The sequence below is a fragment of the Chaetura pelagica genome, unplaced genomic scaffold, assembly GCF_000747805.2.
Source record: "Chaetura pelagica isolate M959 unplaced genomic scaffold, ChaPel_1.0 scaffold222, whole genome shotgun sequence".
Taxonomy (NCBI): domain Eukaryota; kingdom Metazoa; phylum Chordata; class Aves; order Apodiformes; family Apodidae; genus Chaetura; species Chaetura pelagica.
The window spans coordinates 6,636,285-6,652,839 of NW_009952711.1; the positions used below are offsets into that span (position 1 = coordinate 6,636,285).

General features: G+C 39.2%; 1 protein-coding gene across 1 annotated transcript in view; it reads left to right on the forward strand.

Moving 5' to 3' along the window:
* The first annotated feature begins 730 nt into the window (after nucleotides 1-730).
* The window catches only part of MYO5C (myosin VC), a 30,049-nt gene continuing 14,224 nt past the window's right edge, over nucleotides 731-16,555 (forward strand). The window contains exons 1-21 of the mRNA XM_009994545.1: nucleotides 731-745; nucleotides 2,197-2,307; nucleotides 3,241-3,406; nucleotides 3,650-3,794; nucleotides 4,205-4,361; nucleotides 4,923-5,066; nucleotides 5,936-6,017; nucleotides 6,605-6,712; nucleotides 7,259-7,365; nucleotides 7,972-8,237; nucleotides 8,694-8,775; nucleotides 9,121-9,261; nucleotides 10,398-10,523; nucleotides 11,147-11,230; nucleotides 12,114-12,248; nucleotides 12,596-12,693; nucleotides 13,153-13,239; nucleotides 13,325-13,436; nucleotides 14,368-14,582; nucleotides 15,329-15,494; nucleotides 15,891-16,037. Coding sequence (XP_009992847.1) covers nucleotides 731-745; nucleotides 2,197-2,307; nucleotides 3,241-3,406; nucleotides 3,650-3,794; nucleotides 4,205-4,361; nucleotides 4,923-5,066; nucleotides 5,936-6,017; nucleotides 6,605-6,712; nucleotides 7,259-7,365; nucleotides 7,972-8,237; nucleotides 8,694-8,775; nucleotides 9,121-9,261; nucleotides 10,398-10,523; nucleotides 11,147-11,230; nucleotides 12,114-12,248; nucleotides 12,596-12,693; nucleotides 13,153-13,239; nucleotides 13,325-13,436; nucleotides 14,368-14,582; nucleotides 15,329-15,494; nucleotides 15,891-16,037 — 2,694 coding nt within the window. The remainder of the gene's footprint in view (nucleotides 746-2,196; nucleotides 2,308-3,240; nucleotides 3,407-3,649; nucleotides 3,795-4,204; nucleotides 4,362-4,922; nucleotides 5,067-5,935; nucleotides 6,018-6,604; nucleotides 6,713-7,258; nucleotides 7,366-7,971; nucleotides 8,238-8,693; nucleotides 8,776-9,120; nucleotides 9,262-10,397; nucleotides 10,524-11,146; nucleotides 11,231-12,113; nucleotides 12,249-12,595; nucleotides 12,694-13,152; nucleotides 13,240-13,324; nucleotides 13,437-14,367; nucleotides 14,583-15,328; nucleotides 15,495-15,890; nucleotides 16,038-16,555) is intronic.

The following is a 16,555-nucleotide window of genomic DNA, read 5'->3' on the forward strand; positions in this document are numbered from 1 at the left end:
AATGACACAAATGTCAATTTATACTTAGATACGCATGGAAAAGCAAGGTCAAAACTGATTTAATTTACCCACGTCTTTAATTTGTTCATTAAATAGATGTTTGTGAAGCTGGGTTTTTCTCCCTGTGGTCAGACAGATGAAAGCATTGTCATTGTAGTGGTTTGGGTGGTTTAGAGGAAATGCCATCATGCTGAAGGCAAAGAGGTATCGTGAAGGCAGGTGAGGTTTCCATTAGTGTTCATCACCTGCTGTGCATGCCAGACTGGCATATGGTTGACCAGAAAGGTCAATCTCCATCCTCAGAGATACTGAAAACTCAACTGGAGAGGTCACTGAGCAACCCAAGATAACTTGCAGGACATCCCTGTGAAAGTGCCCCTTACCCTAAATCAGGGGTTAGAGCTGAGAAAGCTCCTCTTGCAGTGCAGTTTGTAGGGACCTCTGTAGGCACCCACTGTTGGCTCTGTGTTCACTGCAGTTCTCAGAGCAGAGACCCTCATGTTCTGAGGATCTGCTGGAGCTTCCAGGGCTTTCTCCAGATTGGAGAGGAAAAAAGTAACTTGTGCCAAAAGCAACAGTTGCACCACCAAAGTGAGAAAGTATACAAGTCTACCAGGTATCTATGAGTATGCTAACACTTCACAAAATCCTTGACTAATCTTAATTTTTCAAGTAAGCAGCTGCAGCAGTTCTCATAGGTTTATTTAAACACAGCTGGTTTAAACTGACCATGAATATAGCCAGGGTAGGGGAAATAAATTAAGGGTTCTGGCTATCAAAAGAGAAAGATACTGGAAGTAGATGATACAGCATGTTTGCTTGTGCAGCCAGGGACTGAAGAGTTCTGTGCTTGGCAGTGTCACTTTGTCACCAGTTAGAGGAGAGACAGCCCATAAGAAACCCAGTACCTGCATGTACTGGTGATTTTCAGGCTTTTTTTTTCTGACACCACTGCCCTTTCTGCTGTCTTCTCCTTACATCCAGGTGCAATCTTCAGTGATCTCTTCATTGCCATCTGAGACACGTGCAACATGGTATAAACATATTTTGCACCAGGGTTTATGGAAGGTGGTGGTGTGTCAGAAGTGATCTCAAATTGCAAATCCCTGAGCAGAAATTATTTAAATGTTACTAAAACCAGTTTCATTTGATGCATAGTTGATGCATTCGGGGGACTTTTAGGGATGATGTTGCTTTTCTAAACTCTGGCAAGTTGAGGGGGACACACTCCACATCAGTAAAGAAATTCCTGACTTGCTGATGTTGCCAGCTGTGTGATGTTCTTTCTAAGGAATGCTGTTTCCTATAGCTTGTAGGGTATTTCCTATGGCTCCAAGGGCAGATGTTGCTTGAAAATGTTGCTACAGCTTCAGCATTGGAGAAGTAGATATTTTGAACAGTGTAATTTACATTCAAACATTTATACTTCAGAAGACTAGAGGTCATTCTCTTCAAATACCTAAAAGAAAATTACTGTTCATCTGCTTCCATTGGAAATAAGTGCTTTCAGGGAGGATGTTTTGCTCCTGGGGCAGAGCTAAAGTACCTTCCCTGCGACTGAACTCAGCTAAGCCAGCTGATTGCTTGTGAAGAAAGAAATCTGCCGGTAGTCTTTGAAGTTTGCCCTGGAACAGGGGAAAATGCTGTTTGGAGGTTGCATTTCAGTCCCACTAAAAGAAAGGTAACTGTGCAGAATCTTTCTTGTGTCTGCATCTGTGCCTATGGCAAAGTGCTTTCTAAGCTCAGTATCCTGTACTTGAATTCAGGGAGGTGATTGTCTGGATTCTGGTAAATGAGATGCTTTCTCTGGTACTCATCTGAAATCTAGAAATCTGGGCTCTGCCACAAGAGTGTTTCATTCTCTTTGTTCAGTGTTAGAGGGCTGGAAGATCCTAGCAACAATCTGGCCCTTGTTCACTTTCCTGCACTCCATTGTTCTGCAGACTTTCCACTAAACAGGAGTAGAAGAAGCATGTCTGAGATTAACGAGTCTGCTCATTTTTACTTTTTTTTCTTTCCTGAAAAACAACTGAAACACAGAAGTACAGCCTGCTGTACAGAGCCAATAATATTCCTAAAATGTCCTGGCATCCAGTTCAGCTTTTAGGTTGCACTTGACATTTGAAAACGATTTTATTTTTTGCTAGTCTGGTATGATGATAATAGCTAATCTGTTATCTTGTGTTTCTGTTGTAGTACAACAGGGTTTGGATCCCTGATAATGAAGAAGTCTGGCAGTCTGCAGAAATCACAAAAAACTACAAACCTGGAGACCATTTTCTCTGTGTGCAGCTAGAAGATGGAACTGTAAGGAGAAAAGCCTTCATTATTGTGGGGTTTGCTAAGATATGTTTATGCAGAAACACAGGATTCCCCATTACAGGATCTAATTTCCTTGTCCATATTTTCTTTGATGCTAATGCTGCAGTGACCAGAATTTTACCACATTGCAATTGGTACAGTAGGCAGCTGTGATTTATAAGTATGAAGAGTGCACTTCTACTCTCCATATCACACTAGTATAGAACATGTTCCTCAAAGAAGAAAGACCACTTGACTTTTGAAACAAGCACTGAAACTCATCTTAGGTTGAAGTAAATCAGAAATGCAAGGCAGGCATAGTTATCTCACAGATACAGCTGTTGTGGTTGTTTTGGTTTTTTTTTTTTGTCCTAAAGCAGAATTAAGACCTGTTAATTTTGGTATCTTAGGTTCTTTACAGATTGACAATTTTTAAAACAGTACTTCTGAATTTCTGCATTCCTGGTCAGTAAAGACAAGTGTTAAATGTAGGATTAAATGAATTTTTTGAAAGAAAGAGAAGTGAGTTTTGAACTTTGTGTAAAGAAAACTGAAGGGTTACAAGTAAGGATAGTTTTAGGACTGACTTCAGCTCTGACCAGGAGTTAACTTTCATTCAGTTGCAGCTGGTCTGCTCTTTTCCTCTGTACTTGAAATGCACATGTGCTTAGAACACTACACACATTTCACATTTTTACAGATCTCAGTACTTTGTTATAAATAAAGAGAATGTAGCTTTCTTTGTAATAAGCAACAAAAGGCTCCATCTTTCTTTCATGATCTCCCAGTTCCCTAAGTTCAGTGAGATGTATGGAACTGATGAAATACAAGATCAAACAGGGTTCCATGAAACCTGCTAACTTCATGTAAAGGTAGATCAATTTGTGTTTATGCAAACATAATGTATTTTATGAAATTACAAGTAATTTTTGTTGACAGGAGCTGAATTACCCTGTGGATCCAGCTGCTTTGCCACCCTTAAGAAATCCTGACATACTTGTTGGTGAAAATGATCTCACTGCACTTAGTTATCTCCATGAACCTGCTGTTCTGCACAACCTAAAAGTCCGTTTTGTGGAGTCTAAGCTTATCTACACCTATAGTGGTAAGCAAAGGAGAAGACAGGGTTTAAAAAAAATGGTCAAAAGAAAATAATCTTGGGGTAGTTTGCGATATGAGTGTATTTTAACTCATTCAAGTTAACGCATTTTTGTTTGAGTGACTTGTTTGTTGATCAGGTTCTCTTAGTTTAGAAAGTATTGCTGCTTTGTATCAGTGTAGCTGTTGTTGCCAAACCCTGACATTTTCTTGAACTAACCTCTGTTTTGTTTTCTACACTTGGCTGTAGGAATAATTTTGGTTGCAATAAACCCCTACAAGCAGCTGCCAATATATGGAGATGCTATTATCCATGCCTACAGTGGGCAAAACATGGGGGACATGGATCCACATATATTTGCTGTGGCAGAAGAGGCATACAAGCAAATGGCAAGGTCCAGTATGTTGGTTAATGTCATAAGTAACACTTGAAGTCCAGTGACAGTCAGTGTTGATCGTAATTTAATTTAACTGTGTGTGTGCCACTGGCATAAAGAATACCTTTGAATGGTTAACTTAACTAGAGGAGGAGTAATTCCTTAACCAGCTGAGGAATTTCCAGACCTTTTAACTGTTTTCATTCTTGATGAGGGACAAAACACCATCTTAGCTGAGTGAATAGCAGTGACATCAGCCTGCAGGTTACAACCAAAGGGGTATAAGAGAGCAATAGATGAAGGATGGAACTGACAGGAGAGTTGACCACAGCTCTGTTTTCATACATTCGTTTCATATATATAATTCTTACATGTATACATGCGTTTTAGACATGTCTGATTTAAACTGTCTGCTTATTTGGTTTTAGAAATAACAAAAATCAGTCTATTATAGTCAGTGGAGAGTCAGGAGCTGGAAAGACTGTGTCTGCAAGATACACTATGAGATACTTTGCCACTGTGAGCAAGTCAAGCAGCAATGCACGGGTGGAGGATAAAGTACTGGCAACAAATCCAATAACCGAGGTGAGTTTCAGTGTGTCTGTCAAGTCTGTACTCATCAAGGAAAGAATTCTGAGAGCTGCTGGAAGCCTTGTTTGAAATCTTAAGGGATGTTTTGACTGTCTGAGCTAGATAACTAAATTAAAAGTTTGGCCTCTGAATGTCACTGCTGGAAAGAAGTAGTCAGCTTGAGGAATACACAGGTCCTGCCTAACTTACCAGTGGCCCTTTGGAGGCACTAGTTTGCCTCCAGGGTTTTATCTCACCACATCCTGCTAAGTAGATGATGAGAAAACAATGTTGAACAAGTTGTTTGGTTGTTTTTATTAATTGGAATATAGTCTGTTAATGTTCCTTATGGTGAGAAAATGTAATTTCTGGAATAGTTTGTGTACAGTTACACTATTGGACTTGAGGCTTATCTTCAGATTTGAGCCTCAAAATTTAAATCTCACAGCTCAATGCACCTTTGGTTCCTGCACTTTTGGTTTCAGGAAGTTGTAGTTGAATCATATTTTGACAAAATTATTCTTAGAAAAGATGCAAGTAAGTAAAACAAATTCTAAAAGTTTGTCATTTTTGTAGGCTATTGGCAATGCAAAAACCACACGGAATGATAACAGCAGCCGATTTGGAAAATACAGTGAAATCAGTTTTGATCAGAGTTACCAAATAATTGGAGCTAACATGAGAACATATCTGCTTGAGAAATCCAGAGTTGTGTTTCAGGTGAGTAAATTAAAGTTATCAGTTTAGTAACTGATGTACTACCCTTTTACTAGTTTCATGTAGAAAATGTTGTGTGCAGTTCTGAATACTGTGTCTAATCAGCATTTGATTTATTTTTTAACAGGACATAATCTTAATTATAATAAGAAACAAATCTATTCCATGTTCTTCTTTATGTTAAGAGGAGGATGTATCTCGGGGACAATTCCCTAAGATAAGTGCAAGAAGTATTTGAGAATTCTGTGACTTTCAGTCACAATAGTAACATCTGCCAATTGTATCTGGAAAGGAACAGTGTACAGAGATAGGGCAGTGTCAGACCATAATTGTGCTGATCTATTAAAGCATTTAATTTTATAAAACTATTTTTACAAAGTTTTCCTTTGTAGTGGTATTGTAACTTTTTAAGCACTGTGAAAAATTCTTCTTTATATTAACTGCCTGAAAGATGGCTGGAAGTAGGAAGTTTTCTGAGTTGCCAAGGGGCAGGGTTTCAGCTGGCACTCCAACACAGTTGGTCATGACAATATTTGTCAGTTGTTGTTAGTAGATGGTTGTTCAAGCTGACGACATTACCAGAGTAACAGCCTAGGTGGAAGAACTCAGGGAATAACATTATACTTGAATTTATCACCCTCAGAGCTCTTTGTGAAGTCTAGGATGTGCAATTTCAATATTAGGCAATTTCTTTGCCAAACTGTGTTGCAGCAGAATTTAGCCTTCAAGTATCATGATCTCTTTACAGTAGTGTTGTCTATCAATTTTCTGGTTTTTGATTGGTTTGATTTTTAGTTTGGTGTTTGTTTTGTTGTTTTTTTTTGTTTTGGTTCTTTTCTTTCTGTAATGGTATTCTCTGTTTTAATTTACAGTCAGAGAATGAGAGAAACTACCATATATTCTATCAGTTGTGTGCATCTGCCATGCAACCTGAATTTAAGCATCTGAAATTGGGTAGGTCTCCAGAAAATAACCTATACTTCATTTTTTCAGCACAGGATTTTGAAGATTGTATTTTCAAATGCTAAGATGTTAAGTGCTTTATAGTATAAATCTCCCAGCCTTACAAAGGGACTTGCAGTATTAAGTCACTTAGCTATTAATCCTGCTTGTATGGAACTTGGTAGCAAATCCCCAGTAACTTGAATAGTGCCTGATTAAGTACCTAAATGTCTTTGAAATGTTATTCTAATACTTTTTGTGGTGACAGATGCTATAGTGACAGTTCAGGGGCTCAATTAATGTATCTACAGGGAAGCTTTTGTACTGACTGGGAGAAGCAGACCTTAGGGATATATTTACTCAGTCTTCATTCCTCTTCTTTCACTAGATGAAGTATTAAGATTGCTAGAAATTCTGAGTACTAGTTTATGTCAGCTTAACTGAGTTAGGCTCATGGATTTCTGTCAGAAAAAGAGGACTTGCTGAAGAGCTGTCATCTGACATAATCTTTAATTTTCTGGTGTTACAAGAGTCTTTAACCAGTGTCTATCTCTAGTCCTGAATTTTCCAGCATTGCAAGTTTTGCTTCTTATTTATAGGAAGTGCAGAAGAATTTAACTACACAAGAATGGGAGGCAGCCCAGTAATAGAAGGAGTTGACGACAGAGCAAATATGGTGGAGACTCAGAAGACATTTGCCTTACTGGGTAAATTCCTGGGAATATCGTTTCAATAAATTTAAAATATATATTTTCTTATTTTTTTCTGAAATAGGCAAAAGCAGATTGTTTCTGAAATGTCCAAAACTGTAGCAGTAATTGCTAAAATGATTTCTTTCATAGCTTATAGCACTGTTGGTGTTTCAAAAGTGCTAGGGAAGAGCAAAGAGCTCTTTGCTCTTGATGTTCATAGTTAGTGTTTGGAATCACTAAGGGCTGGAGTCTCCTTGGCCCTTCAGCTAAAGTGCTGTGACAGAAGCAGAATTGAAAGCTTCTTTGCCTGTATTTGGCTTATGTGAAAGCCAAACCAGATTTCATCTGGCACTTGGGGAGATACAGGAATTTATGCCGAATCTCTCACTGGATCAGACAGGCAGAAAGTTGGCAGAACCAGGGCTTTGCACAGCAGTGTGCAGAGGTGCTGTGCAATCCTTGGCTACACAACAGAGCAAGTAATCAAGCACTGTGCTATTTCAATTAATTTTGCTCTTTCTGAGTATTTAAAATAATCAAGAACTGTTTGGTTTTTTTCAGGTCTGAAGGAGGATTTTCAGATGGATGTTTTTAAAATGCTGGCAGCAATCCTACACTTAGGCAATGTGGAAATAACAGCTGTTGGAGATGAAAGATCATCCATCAGTGTAAGGAAGTAGCTCTCTCACCAGCATTTTCTCTTACATTCTATGCCAGAAGTTCTTTAGCAATAGTTTTTCTCATCTCTGGGTCTCAGGGCAGCATTAAATCTGATACAGTGCACTTGAGAGATTTCTCCATCTTCATCTGTTTAGAATCACAGTGAGTGTTGATACGAATCCTGTTTTTTGCCCAAGTTCAGAAAATCTGAACGAAGGCAAAATGTGGTTAAGAGAACCCCACATGGGATTAATCCACAGCTGTCAGGAAAGCCATTTGGGATTATCTGCAGGATACAGGAGAAAGAGCATTGTCAAAGCTGGTCAGAATGTGTCCCAGCAGACTATGCAAGTCTAAAAAGCAAGGACACCTAAACAGAGACTGAAGTAACTTTTTCTTTCAATGTCTTAATCCAGAGCATCTTACCCAGTCTGAGTTTTTCTCCCTTACATCAGGAGCTCTATCCAGTATTACTTGTTTTAACTCCTCTTGATGTTGTGCCAGATGAAGAAGTGAACAGTCCCTTGTCAATCCAGAAGTCCTAGTTTGATGTCAGAAGTGCCAAGATTTCACTGTCTAGACAATCTAATAGTATTTATTTGTTTTCTTTCAAGGTGAAAGATGAACATCTCAGTATATTCTGTGAACTTCTGGATTTAAACTATGACAAAATGGTACAATGGTTGTGCCACCGAAAGATTATCACTACATCAGAGACTGTCATAAAGCCAATGACAAGAGCCCAGGCTGTTAATGCAAGGGATGCTCTGGCAAAGAAGATCTATTCCCATTTATTTGACTTTATTGTGGAAAGAATTAACCAAGCTTTGCAGTTCCCTGGCAAACAACACACTTTTATTGGTGTTTTAGACATTTATGGGTAAGAACGTCTCTAGAATCAAATTTACTTTACTTTGTGCCTTTTCTTTGGAGCTTGTAAGAGGCACTTTTCAATTTGTGCTACTAATGAATTTGGAGGGGTTTGTTTTAATAAAAGGTTGTAGTCATGTAAGTTTTTTAGAATTCAGAGTAGTGGAAATATTTGCTGTAAATATTAGTATTTTTTTGTTGATCAGGTTTAAATTTAACTTTTGATATTATACTTTCAGATTTAACTATGGATTTTTTTAGCTCTGCTATCTGTAGTAACTGCCTCCTAGGGAAGCTGTGAAATCCCTTAGCATCTTCATTAGTCTTATGCTTATTTAATTTTTGTAGAAATACTAGGATAGCTCCAAAGTCTTTCAAGTATATTGCCATTTCTATTCAAATTATTTTTTTGTCTCTAATATTGTTGCATCACCTTAATTTTTTATTCTTCTTCAATATGTTTCAGCTTTGAAACGTTTGATGTGAACAGTTTTGAACAGTTTTGCATCAATTATGCTAATGAAAAACTGCAGCAGCAATTTAACCTGGTACATTCTTTTATTTGTCATATTCTTTATTTTATTTTGCCTCAGTTTTGAAGTTATCAATGAGGGATATTAGCCAATGCTTTCTTATTGGAAGAATGGATATTTTTGGATAATGACTATCCAGTAATGGATTAAAAATATTTTATTTTTATAGATATACATAAATACATACGTATATAAATGGACATTTTCTGAGTCTATTTTCTTACAAGACAGAAATTAATACTATACCACAAAATATATAAATATTTTTCTTCTATCTTATATACACAATCACACGTGCTCGTTGTATATATTTGCTTCCTTAATTATAGCCTTATGTATTCATAATTTTCACATATCTAGCATGTGTTTAAACTTGAACAAGAAGAATATATGAAAGAAGATATCCCATGGACTTTAATAGATTTCTATGACAACCAGCCTGTCATTGACCTGATTGAAGCTAAAATGGGAATTCTAGAGCTTTTGGATGAAGAGTGCCTGGTAATTAAAAAATTATTGTGTTTATGAGCTCATAAAAAAGGTTGTGGATGAATCCATATTTTGTTCCTTTTAAATGAGAAGGAAAGCATTTTCCTCATAAAAAGAACATTAGTGTCTGCCCTCTATCTGGTAATTGTAGTTGTAAGCCATTTATGTCTATTTTATCTTATGAAAATAAGATCCTAAAGCTAGATTATTGATTATAGGTAACTCAGCAAGTAGATTTCTTCACTGTGAGGGTGGTGCAGTAGCAGAACAGATTAAGCAGGGGTGCAGTGGGATCCCCATCTTCGGATACTTCCTTGATTTGAGTTCAAACAGAAGCTTGATCTGGTGTTGGTGATAAGTCTTGTCCTGAACAGGAGTTCCAAGGTCTTTTCCACTAATATTTCTAAATTCAGTTATACCACAAATCACTGCTTTTATTACCAAAAAAAACCCACCAAAAACAAAATACACAAAAAAAGCCCCACAAACCAACAGTCCTCCTTTCCTTTTTTTGTAAGATCTTGTCAAATGCACCAAATCTGCATCTTTGCCTTTTCTTCTTTAGTCTTTTTTTTTTTTCTTTTTCACTCTGTGCTTCTCTTCTGACTGCAGCAATTCCTGAGGCTTTTTTTTTTTTTTTTTTTTTTTTTTTTTTCATGTACATAGCACCCTTAGGCTTCTAAACCTATTGAAGTAGCTTTGTCACTGGAGAACTGACAGGGCAGGGAAAGATGAGCACTCTTAAAATGGTCTCTAAAGGTGCTTTGGTGATGCTGGCAAGTCGGACTCATAGGAATCCAAACCATGAAGTGAAGTGGGAGAAATTAGGGAATATTCCCTAACTCATTATTTTATCTGTTACTCTGCTCATTGGCATTCTCAGGAATCAGATTGTCCCCAGTTGCAACAAAATGCTTAAAGACTCATCAGAGAGTTAACTCTAATTATCATGAATATGACCTCCTTTATTAAAATGATTTGCTGTGGGAGCCTCTGGCTGTTCTGAGAAGACAAAGCTGGTTGTTATCTGGCCTGGTAACTCACTGCAGCTGCATTTTTCAGGCAGGATTGATTGATAGCAAGCAGGTCTTCTGTTTTAACAGTCCAGCAGTGTTTTGTTAAAGAGATTGCCCTTCTCATTTTTACAGTTGCCTCATGGAAAAGATGAAAACTGGCTTCAAAAATTGTATAATAATTTTGTCAATAAAAACACGCTCTTTGAAAAGCCGAGGATGTCAAACACGTCCTTCATCATTCAGCACTTTGCTGATAAGGTAGAGTGTAAACAACCCAGTGCTATTTCGCCCTCTTTCTTGCAGTAGCTCATTCAGAAAAGAAACAAAAATAGAAAATAGAAAACCACATTTGTTTGCAGTTTCTGTAAAATCTATCTTCAATACATGGCACTATTTATTTACTGGTAATGATGCCCCTAACGTGTCATTTAAACACAGGTGCTTAAGATATGAATTTGCAAGTATAAAAAGAATTCATCAAGATAAATAGGCAGAAAATGAGTGCAATGTTAAGATTGTATTCTGTATACATTTTAGTCTCAGTTATTTACATTTCAAATGTAGCATTCTTTTTTTTTTGGGGGGGGGGGGAATTTTGGTTTGAAATCATAGAACAATGAAGAGAGGAGGAAAGAAATTCCTAATGAAGGCAGAAGGAAATTGCAGTTGATGGTGGATTCTGAAAGTTTATCTGGCTTCTACATTTGCAGTACACATTGTGTGTGTTTGTCATAATGAAACTGGCAAAAGCAGTGTTTAAGCCACCTTGTTTAAGACTAACAAAGACTTGTTGGCCATCACAGCTTAGAGAAATAAAAATTCTTGGTTTTTTAACTGTTCATGTATTACTGAAATGTTAATGATTTCACCTGTTTGCACAGGTAGAATATAAAAGTGAAGGATTTCTGGAAAAAAACAGAGATACAGTACATGAAGTGTTGGTTGAAATCTTGAAGGAGAGCAAGGTTTGTCACCAGTCAATAATGAATAATTTTCTGAATACCTGATTTTGTTGGAATTCATTCAGATCCGATTTTAAAATATTTGTTCTGGTAAAAAGGTTTTTTCAGAGGTTGAATCAATTAGTTTAATTTTTATTAATATTCTACAAGTCTGTGTTTTTAACATCAAAATAATACACAAGATGGAAAAACATAGTATTCAACTTTATCATCTATGTGTATTTACTTTGCTACCTATGTTAGCATTTTTTGGTTTCTCCCTTGAGTAACATTTTGCAATCCTTGAAACTGAACAATTCACTGAATTTTATTTTATTTTTTTTTTATAGTCATTACATGTAGCACTGATAGGTGGCTTATCATTAACAGCTGCCTTTGTTTATTCTTCAGAAGAGATTAGGAGAATGCCAGGGCAGGGAAAACACCCAGTGTCTCATAAGTGCCTGACACTTCCCATCTGCTTGAAAACCCTTCCCCTTTCAGGTCTCCAGCCTTGAAACTGCAGGATTGCTGTTAGAGAACTAACTTAATAGGAGCAAAATAAGATATTGTGAAAATACAACCCTAAGTGGTTTTACTTTTTACCTCTGTTCTCTATTTATGTCCATGTTTAGTCATATTGAAATAGCTTTTGCAGGCCCACATAACAGTTGTTGAGTTTTGTCTGTGAAAGGTGGAAGTGCTTCACAACAGACATAGAATGGTTGCAGCTGTTTCTTCAATTATTGTTTGTGGCTTAAAGATCTGATTCCAACTCCTGCAATATGTGGCCTCAGCATTAAGATGGGAGGGGGTTTGCATTTTATGTTACAGTAGGTGTAATTTTTATTTAAACGATACTACAGTTACACAGTATTTAACTGTGAATCTTTCACCACACTTTTAGTTTCATCTGTGTGCAAATTTTTTTCAAGACAATCCAGTGTCCATTTCACCTTTCAGTTCAACTATAAACATCAAATCTGCAAGACCTGTTCTCAAGTCACCTAACAAACAGCTCCGAACGACTGTTGGCAGTAAGGTACAACCTAAATGGGCTATTCTGTGGTGCTGCTGCTCTCAGGGAAGTGTGCTGGACAGTTGGATGCTGTGGTGCTGTATTCCATGACTATTCTTGGGGTACTATCCAGTTTTCAGTACAGCACGAGCCAGCCACAGTGCCGTGCTCCAGGTCTGTGTGTAAGTAGGTGTGTTTAATTTCTGTACAGGAGACTGGGAGGTACATCAGGACCACTAGATTTTCTAAACCCTAAGAAAATATCTCAGTATCCATTCAATCCCTCACAAAGAACTAAAAAACTAAGATGTTACTTCTTCCTTAGCTGTACATGTTTCATTAGCAAAACTGTTGTGTCTGGTATTTTCTAGTTCCGGAGTTCTTTGTCCCTGCTGATGGTGACCCTCAATGCCACCACTCCTCACTACGTACGGTGCATAAAGCCAAACGATGAGAAGTTGCCTTTTGAGTAAGTGTGTTAGTGGTGGGAGCTGTTACAGTACCCCTCAAATCAAAAGAGTATTGTTCTGTTTCACAGTAGCTACATAGCAGCAAGCAAAATTCTTACAGATTCCCACACAGAATGTATTTTTCCTTTCAGGATAGATGAAGTAAAAAATAATTTATTTCTGTGTATGGTTTGCACTGAGAGTGGCACAATTCTTTGCCACTTGGTGATACTAGTTTTTACAGTTAATATTGAAGAGAAACAGGACTTTTTATAAGAAAATAATAAATATAGTCTTTCTTTTGTGTTGAGGCAGAAAAAGAAGACTCAGATACTCCCTACCACATACTAAAAAAACCAAGCAAGACCCCATATGAAAAGTAGGAAGACCTGCATCCTATGGGCAGAAGAAAAAAATATTGTCATTGTTATAGCATGCCAAACCCATCACACATGTAAAACAGAACTCTGCTTTCTTAGGTTTGATTCAAAAAGAGTGACTCAGCAGCTGCGAGCATGTGGTGTTCTGGAAACCATTCGGATCAGTGCACAGAGCTACCCATCCAGGTAATGACAGCAGGGGCCTCCCTCTGGCAAAAAGTATTCGGCTGTCTCTTAAATGCGTTGCATTTGCTAACTTTGCTTTTTCCAGGTGGACTTACATTGAGTTCTTCAGCCGTTACAGCATTCTGATGACCCAGCAGGAACTTGCCATCAATGATAAAAAGCAGATTTGCAAGATTGTTTTGCAGCGGCTCATCCAGGTAAGTCCGTGTGCACTGACCTGTCAGGTGTCACAGCATCTATTGTCAGTTAAAGACCTGGTTCGCCAAGAGCAGTATCTCACTCCTCAAATAGGAAAGATATTTACACTATTACTATCTTCCCTGATTCAGTGTGTTGAACATAGGCTGGTGAGTCAATAACTTTCTGATGTGACATGGTCCTGATGTGGTTGTAGGCAAATGATTGAACCCCTCTGCTTAATACCTTCACTTGTAAAATGGAAGATATTTTATCTCTATTTACAAACCAGAAAGAAGTAAATGGTAGATGTTTGTCAAGTGTTAGAAGTTTATGCATCCTAGAGGGCTTTTGATGGTGAAATGCATCATATTGGAGAACTGTTCTAAAAATGTGCTCTTTGGCATATTGCTCCTGTCTGTTGGGCCAGCCTGTGGTGGTGGGGCTGATCCGGGTCAAGCCCATGGTTCAGGTCAGAGTGTTGGGGTTCAGCCTCAGGGGTGGTTCAGGTGGAGCATGGGTGTCCTTGCAACATCATTCCAGCACAGCCCAAGGATGAGAGCCTGAGCTTAAAAACAGCCTCTCCCTGGAGTCTTTGCTCACGCAGCTCACTGACTCAAGGCCAGACATGCACTAAAAGGTAGTTTTGAGCCCAAGGTACCAGACCGGCAGCAGGGGGTGAAGAGTCGCTTTCAAGGCCAGATCCTCCCTATGATTTGGCATCACTAGCACGTGATTTTTGGAGGGAGTTCTCTGCTTCTTTCCTGCTAAGTGGATTTTTTTCCTCCATAAACTCATGTCTACAGAGCAGGCAGAGAGGTTATTCTGATGTAGCAAGGTCATGTCATTTCAGGAGAGCTTGCCTGAAGCGACAGTTTATAAAAGGAAGAGAGCGTCTGGTCGACAGCAATAAACTGAAACCTGAATATACCCGCTGTGTTCTCTTTCCAGGATCACAACCAGTTTCAGTTTGGGAGAACCAAGATTTTCTTCCGGGCAGGGCAGGTTGCCTACCTGGAGAAGCTGCGCTCGGACCGGCTGCGTCGCGCCTGCGTGGCCATCCAGAGGCGTGTGCGGGGCTGGTTGCAGCGCAGGCGCTTCGGCCGCCTCCGGCGCGCGGCCCTGACCATCCAGCAGTACTTCCGAGGGCAGCGCACTGTGCGCTGGTTCCAGCGCAGGCGCTTCGGCCGCCTCCGGCGCGCGGCCCTGACCATCCAGCAGTACTTCCGAGGGCAGCGCACTGTGCGGTACTGCTGGCCGGGGCCTGGGGGCTGCTGGGGGGTAGTGAAGGGCAAACGCTCCTTTGGAAACCTGGTTTTTATGGAAGAGCGATTTGGATTGTGTTTCCATGTCCTCTTGGTTGTAGTTACGGGCTTGGAAATGTTTGAGCTCTCCAGCTGGTATGAGGGAAGTTCAGCAGACAACAAACCCACGTCTGCCAGATTCCTGAGAGGCCTGCCTGCCTCTGGGCCCAGGCCTTAGCTGGTGAGGAGTGACCCAGTTAGGCTTAGGCTCACTGTGTGTGGCTTCAGGGCCGGAGGAGAAATCAGGTGGCATAAAGGAAAAGCAATTTACATGGGTCTACAAACTGGTGTGTGCAAATTACTATAAGATGTTACACAGCAGAGAAACTACTCCAGTCATTCACAGAGCAGACTGAGAGGATGATGGCTCTAGGTAGGCTTTGAAATTTTCAGAAAGAGACCATCAGAACTATTGCTTCTGGAACTGATTTCAAAGATTGTGGATACTTCCTTCTCTTTCACTTTGACTGAAGGAAAAGCTGGATTTTAGATTGTGGGTGCCTGTTGTCAATATTTTCTTTTTTTGTAAGTTTGCTTTGGCTGACTGAGGGGATGAGCATGAGAAACCTCATGTGACCTAAGTAAACTTTACTGTCTTTTGAATTAAGGCAAGCAATAACTGCAAGAACTCTGAAGCAAACGTGGGCAGCTATCATCATTCAGAAATACTGTCGGGGTTACCTGGTCCGTAGACTTTGCCAGCTCATCCATGTGGCTGCTGTAACAATTCAAGCTTATGCAAGAGGATTCCTCGCAAGAAAAAAGTACCGGAAGGTACAGCCTGTGCAAGTTTGATTTCAGTAACTGGAAACAGCTACTGCTCTGTTAGGAAGATGGAGGCAAGGGCAGTGATCCCTAATACTTTACCTTTTGCATTTCCAGTTCTCCTATCTTCTACTCTACTTTTATATTGTTACTATAAAATACTGATAGGCAAGAGCTTAGATCTCACCTCTGAGATCCCAAGAACTCTGGTTTATATTTGATGCAGATCACTTGCTGTGGTTGCTGCAGCGATTCAGAGGTGTCTGCACACTGGGTAGTTCAGTGTTCTTATAATTCCATGGGAAGCTTTGTCCTTAGCAGTGTATGTAGATTCACTTAGAGTTATAATTGATGCTGATTGACTCATAGATAATTAGAGACATATGCTGACATTCTGTTTTACAGATGCTTGAAGAGCACAAGGCCGTGATCCTCCAGAAATACGCCCGTGCCTGGCTCGCCAGGCGCCGCTTCCAGAACATCCGTCGCTTCGTGTTGAACATCCAGCTTTCCTACAGGGTTCAGCAGCTGCAGAAAAAGATAGAAGAAAAGGTGAGGGACACCAGACAGTTTATGTTTGCACTAGGTTGGTTTTTTTTATTGTGTGTTTTGTTCAGAGTTCTCATGTTGACTGGAGGCTTGTGTCAGGTACAGTATCCATACTTCACAAGACAGGATGCGTAAGGAATATGGTCCTTTATAATAAACCACTAGTATTCTTCCTGCATCCAGGTAGAAAGAATCATCCAGGGTTTCCTTATATTTTTTAGTTAGTTGTGCCAATGAGAAGAGTTTGCAGTTCATTTTATTTATTATTTTTTTTAATTGTTTCTGAAGTAGCCCATCCCACCTCTGGATGGGATTACTCCTATTAGGATGAAGGATGTGTTTGATGCTGCTCTGGTGCAGCAGATTTAGTAACTTTTGGGAATTCTGTATTTTGTTTATTTCACAGCTGATTTTTGAGAGCCACCCCAGCCAAATTATCTCTAAGATTAATTTTAATCTAACTGATGGAAACAATCCTCTCTTCAAACAATCATAACTGATGCAGGATGGTGAGCAGGAAT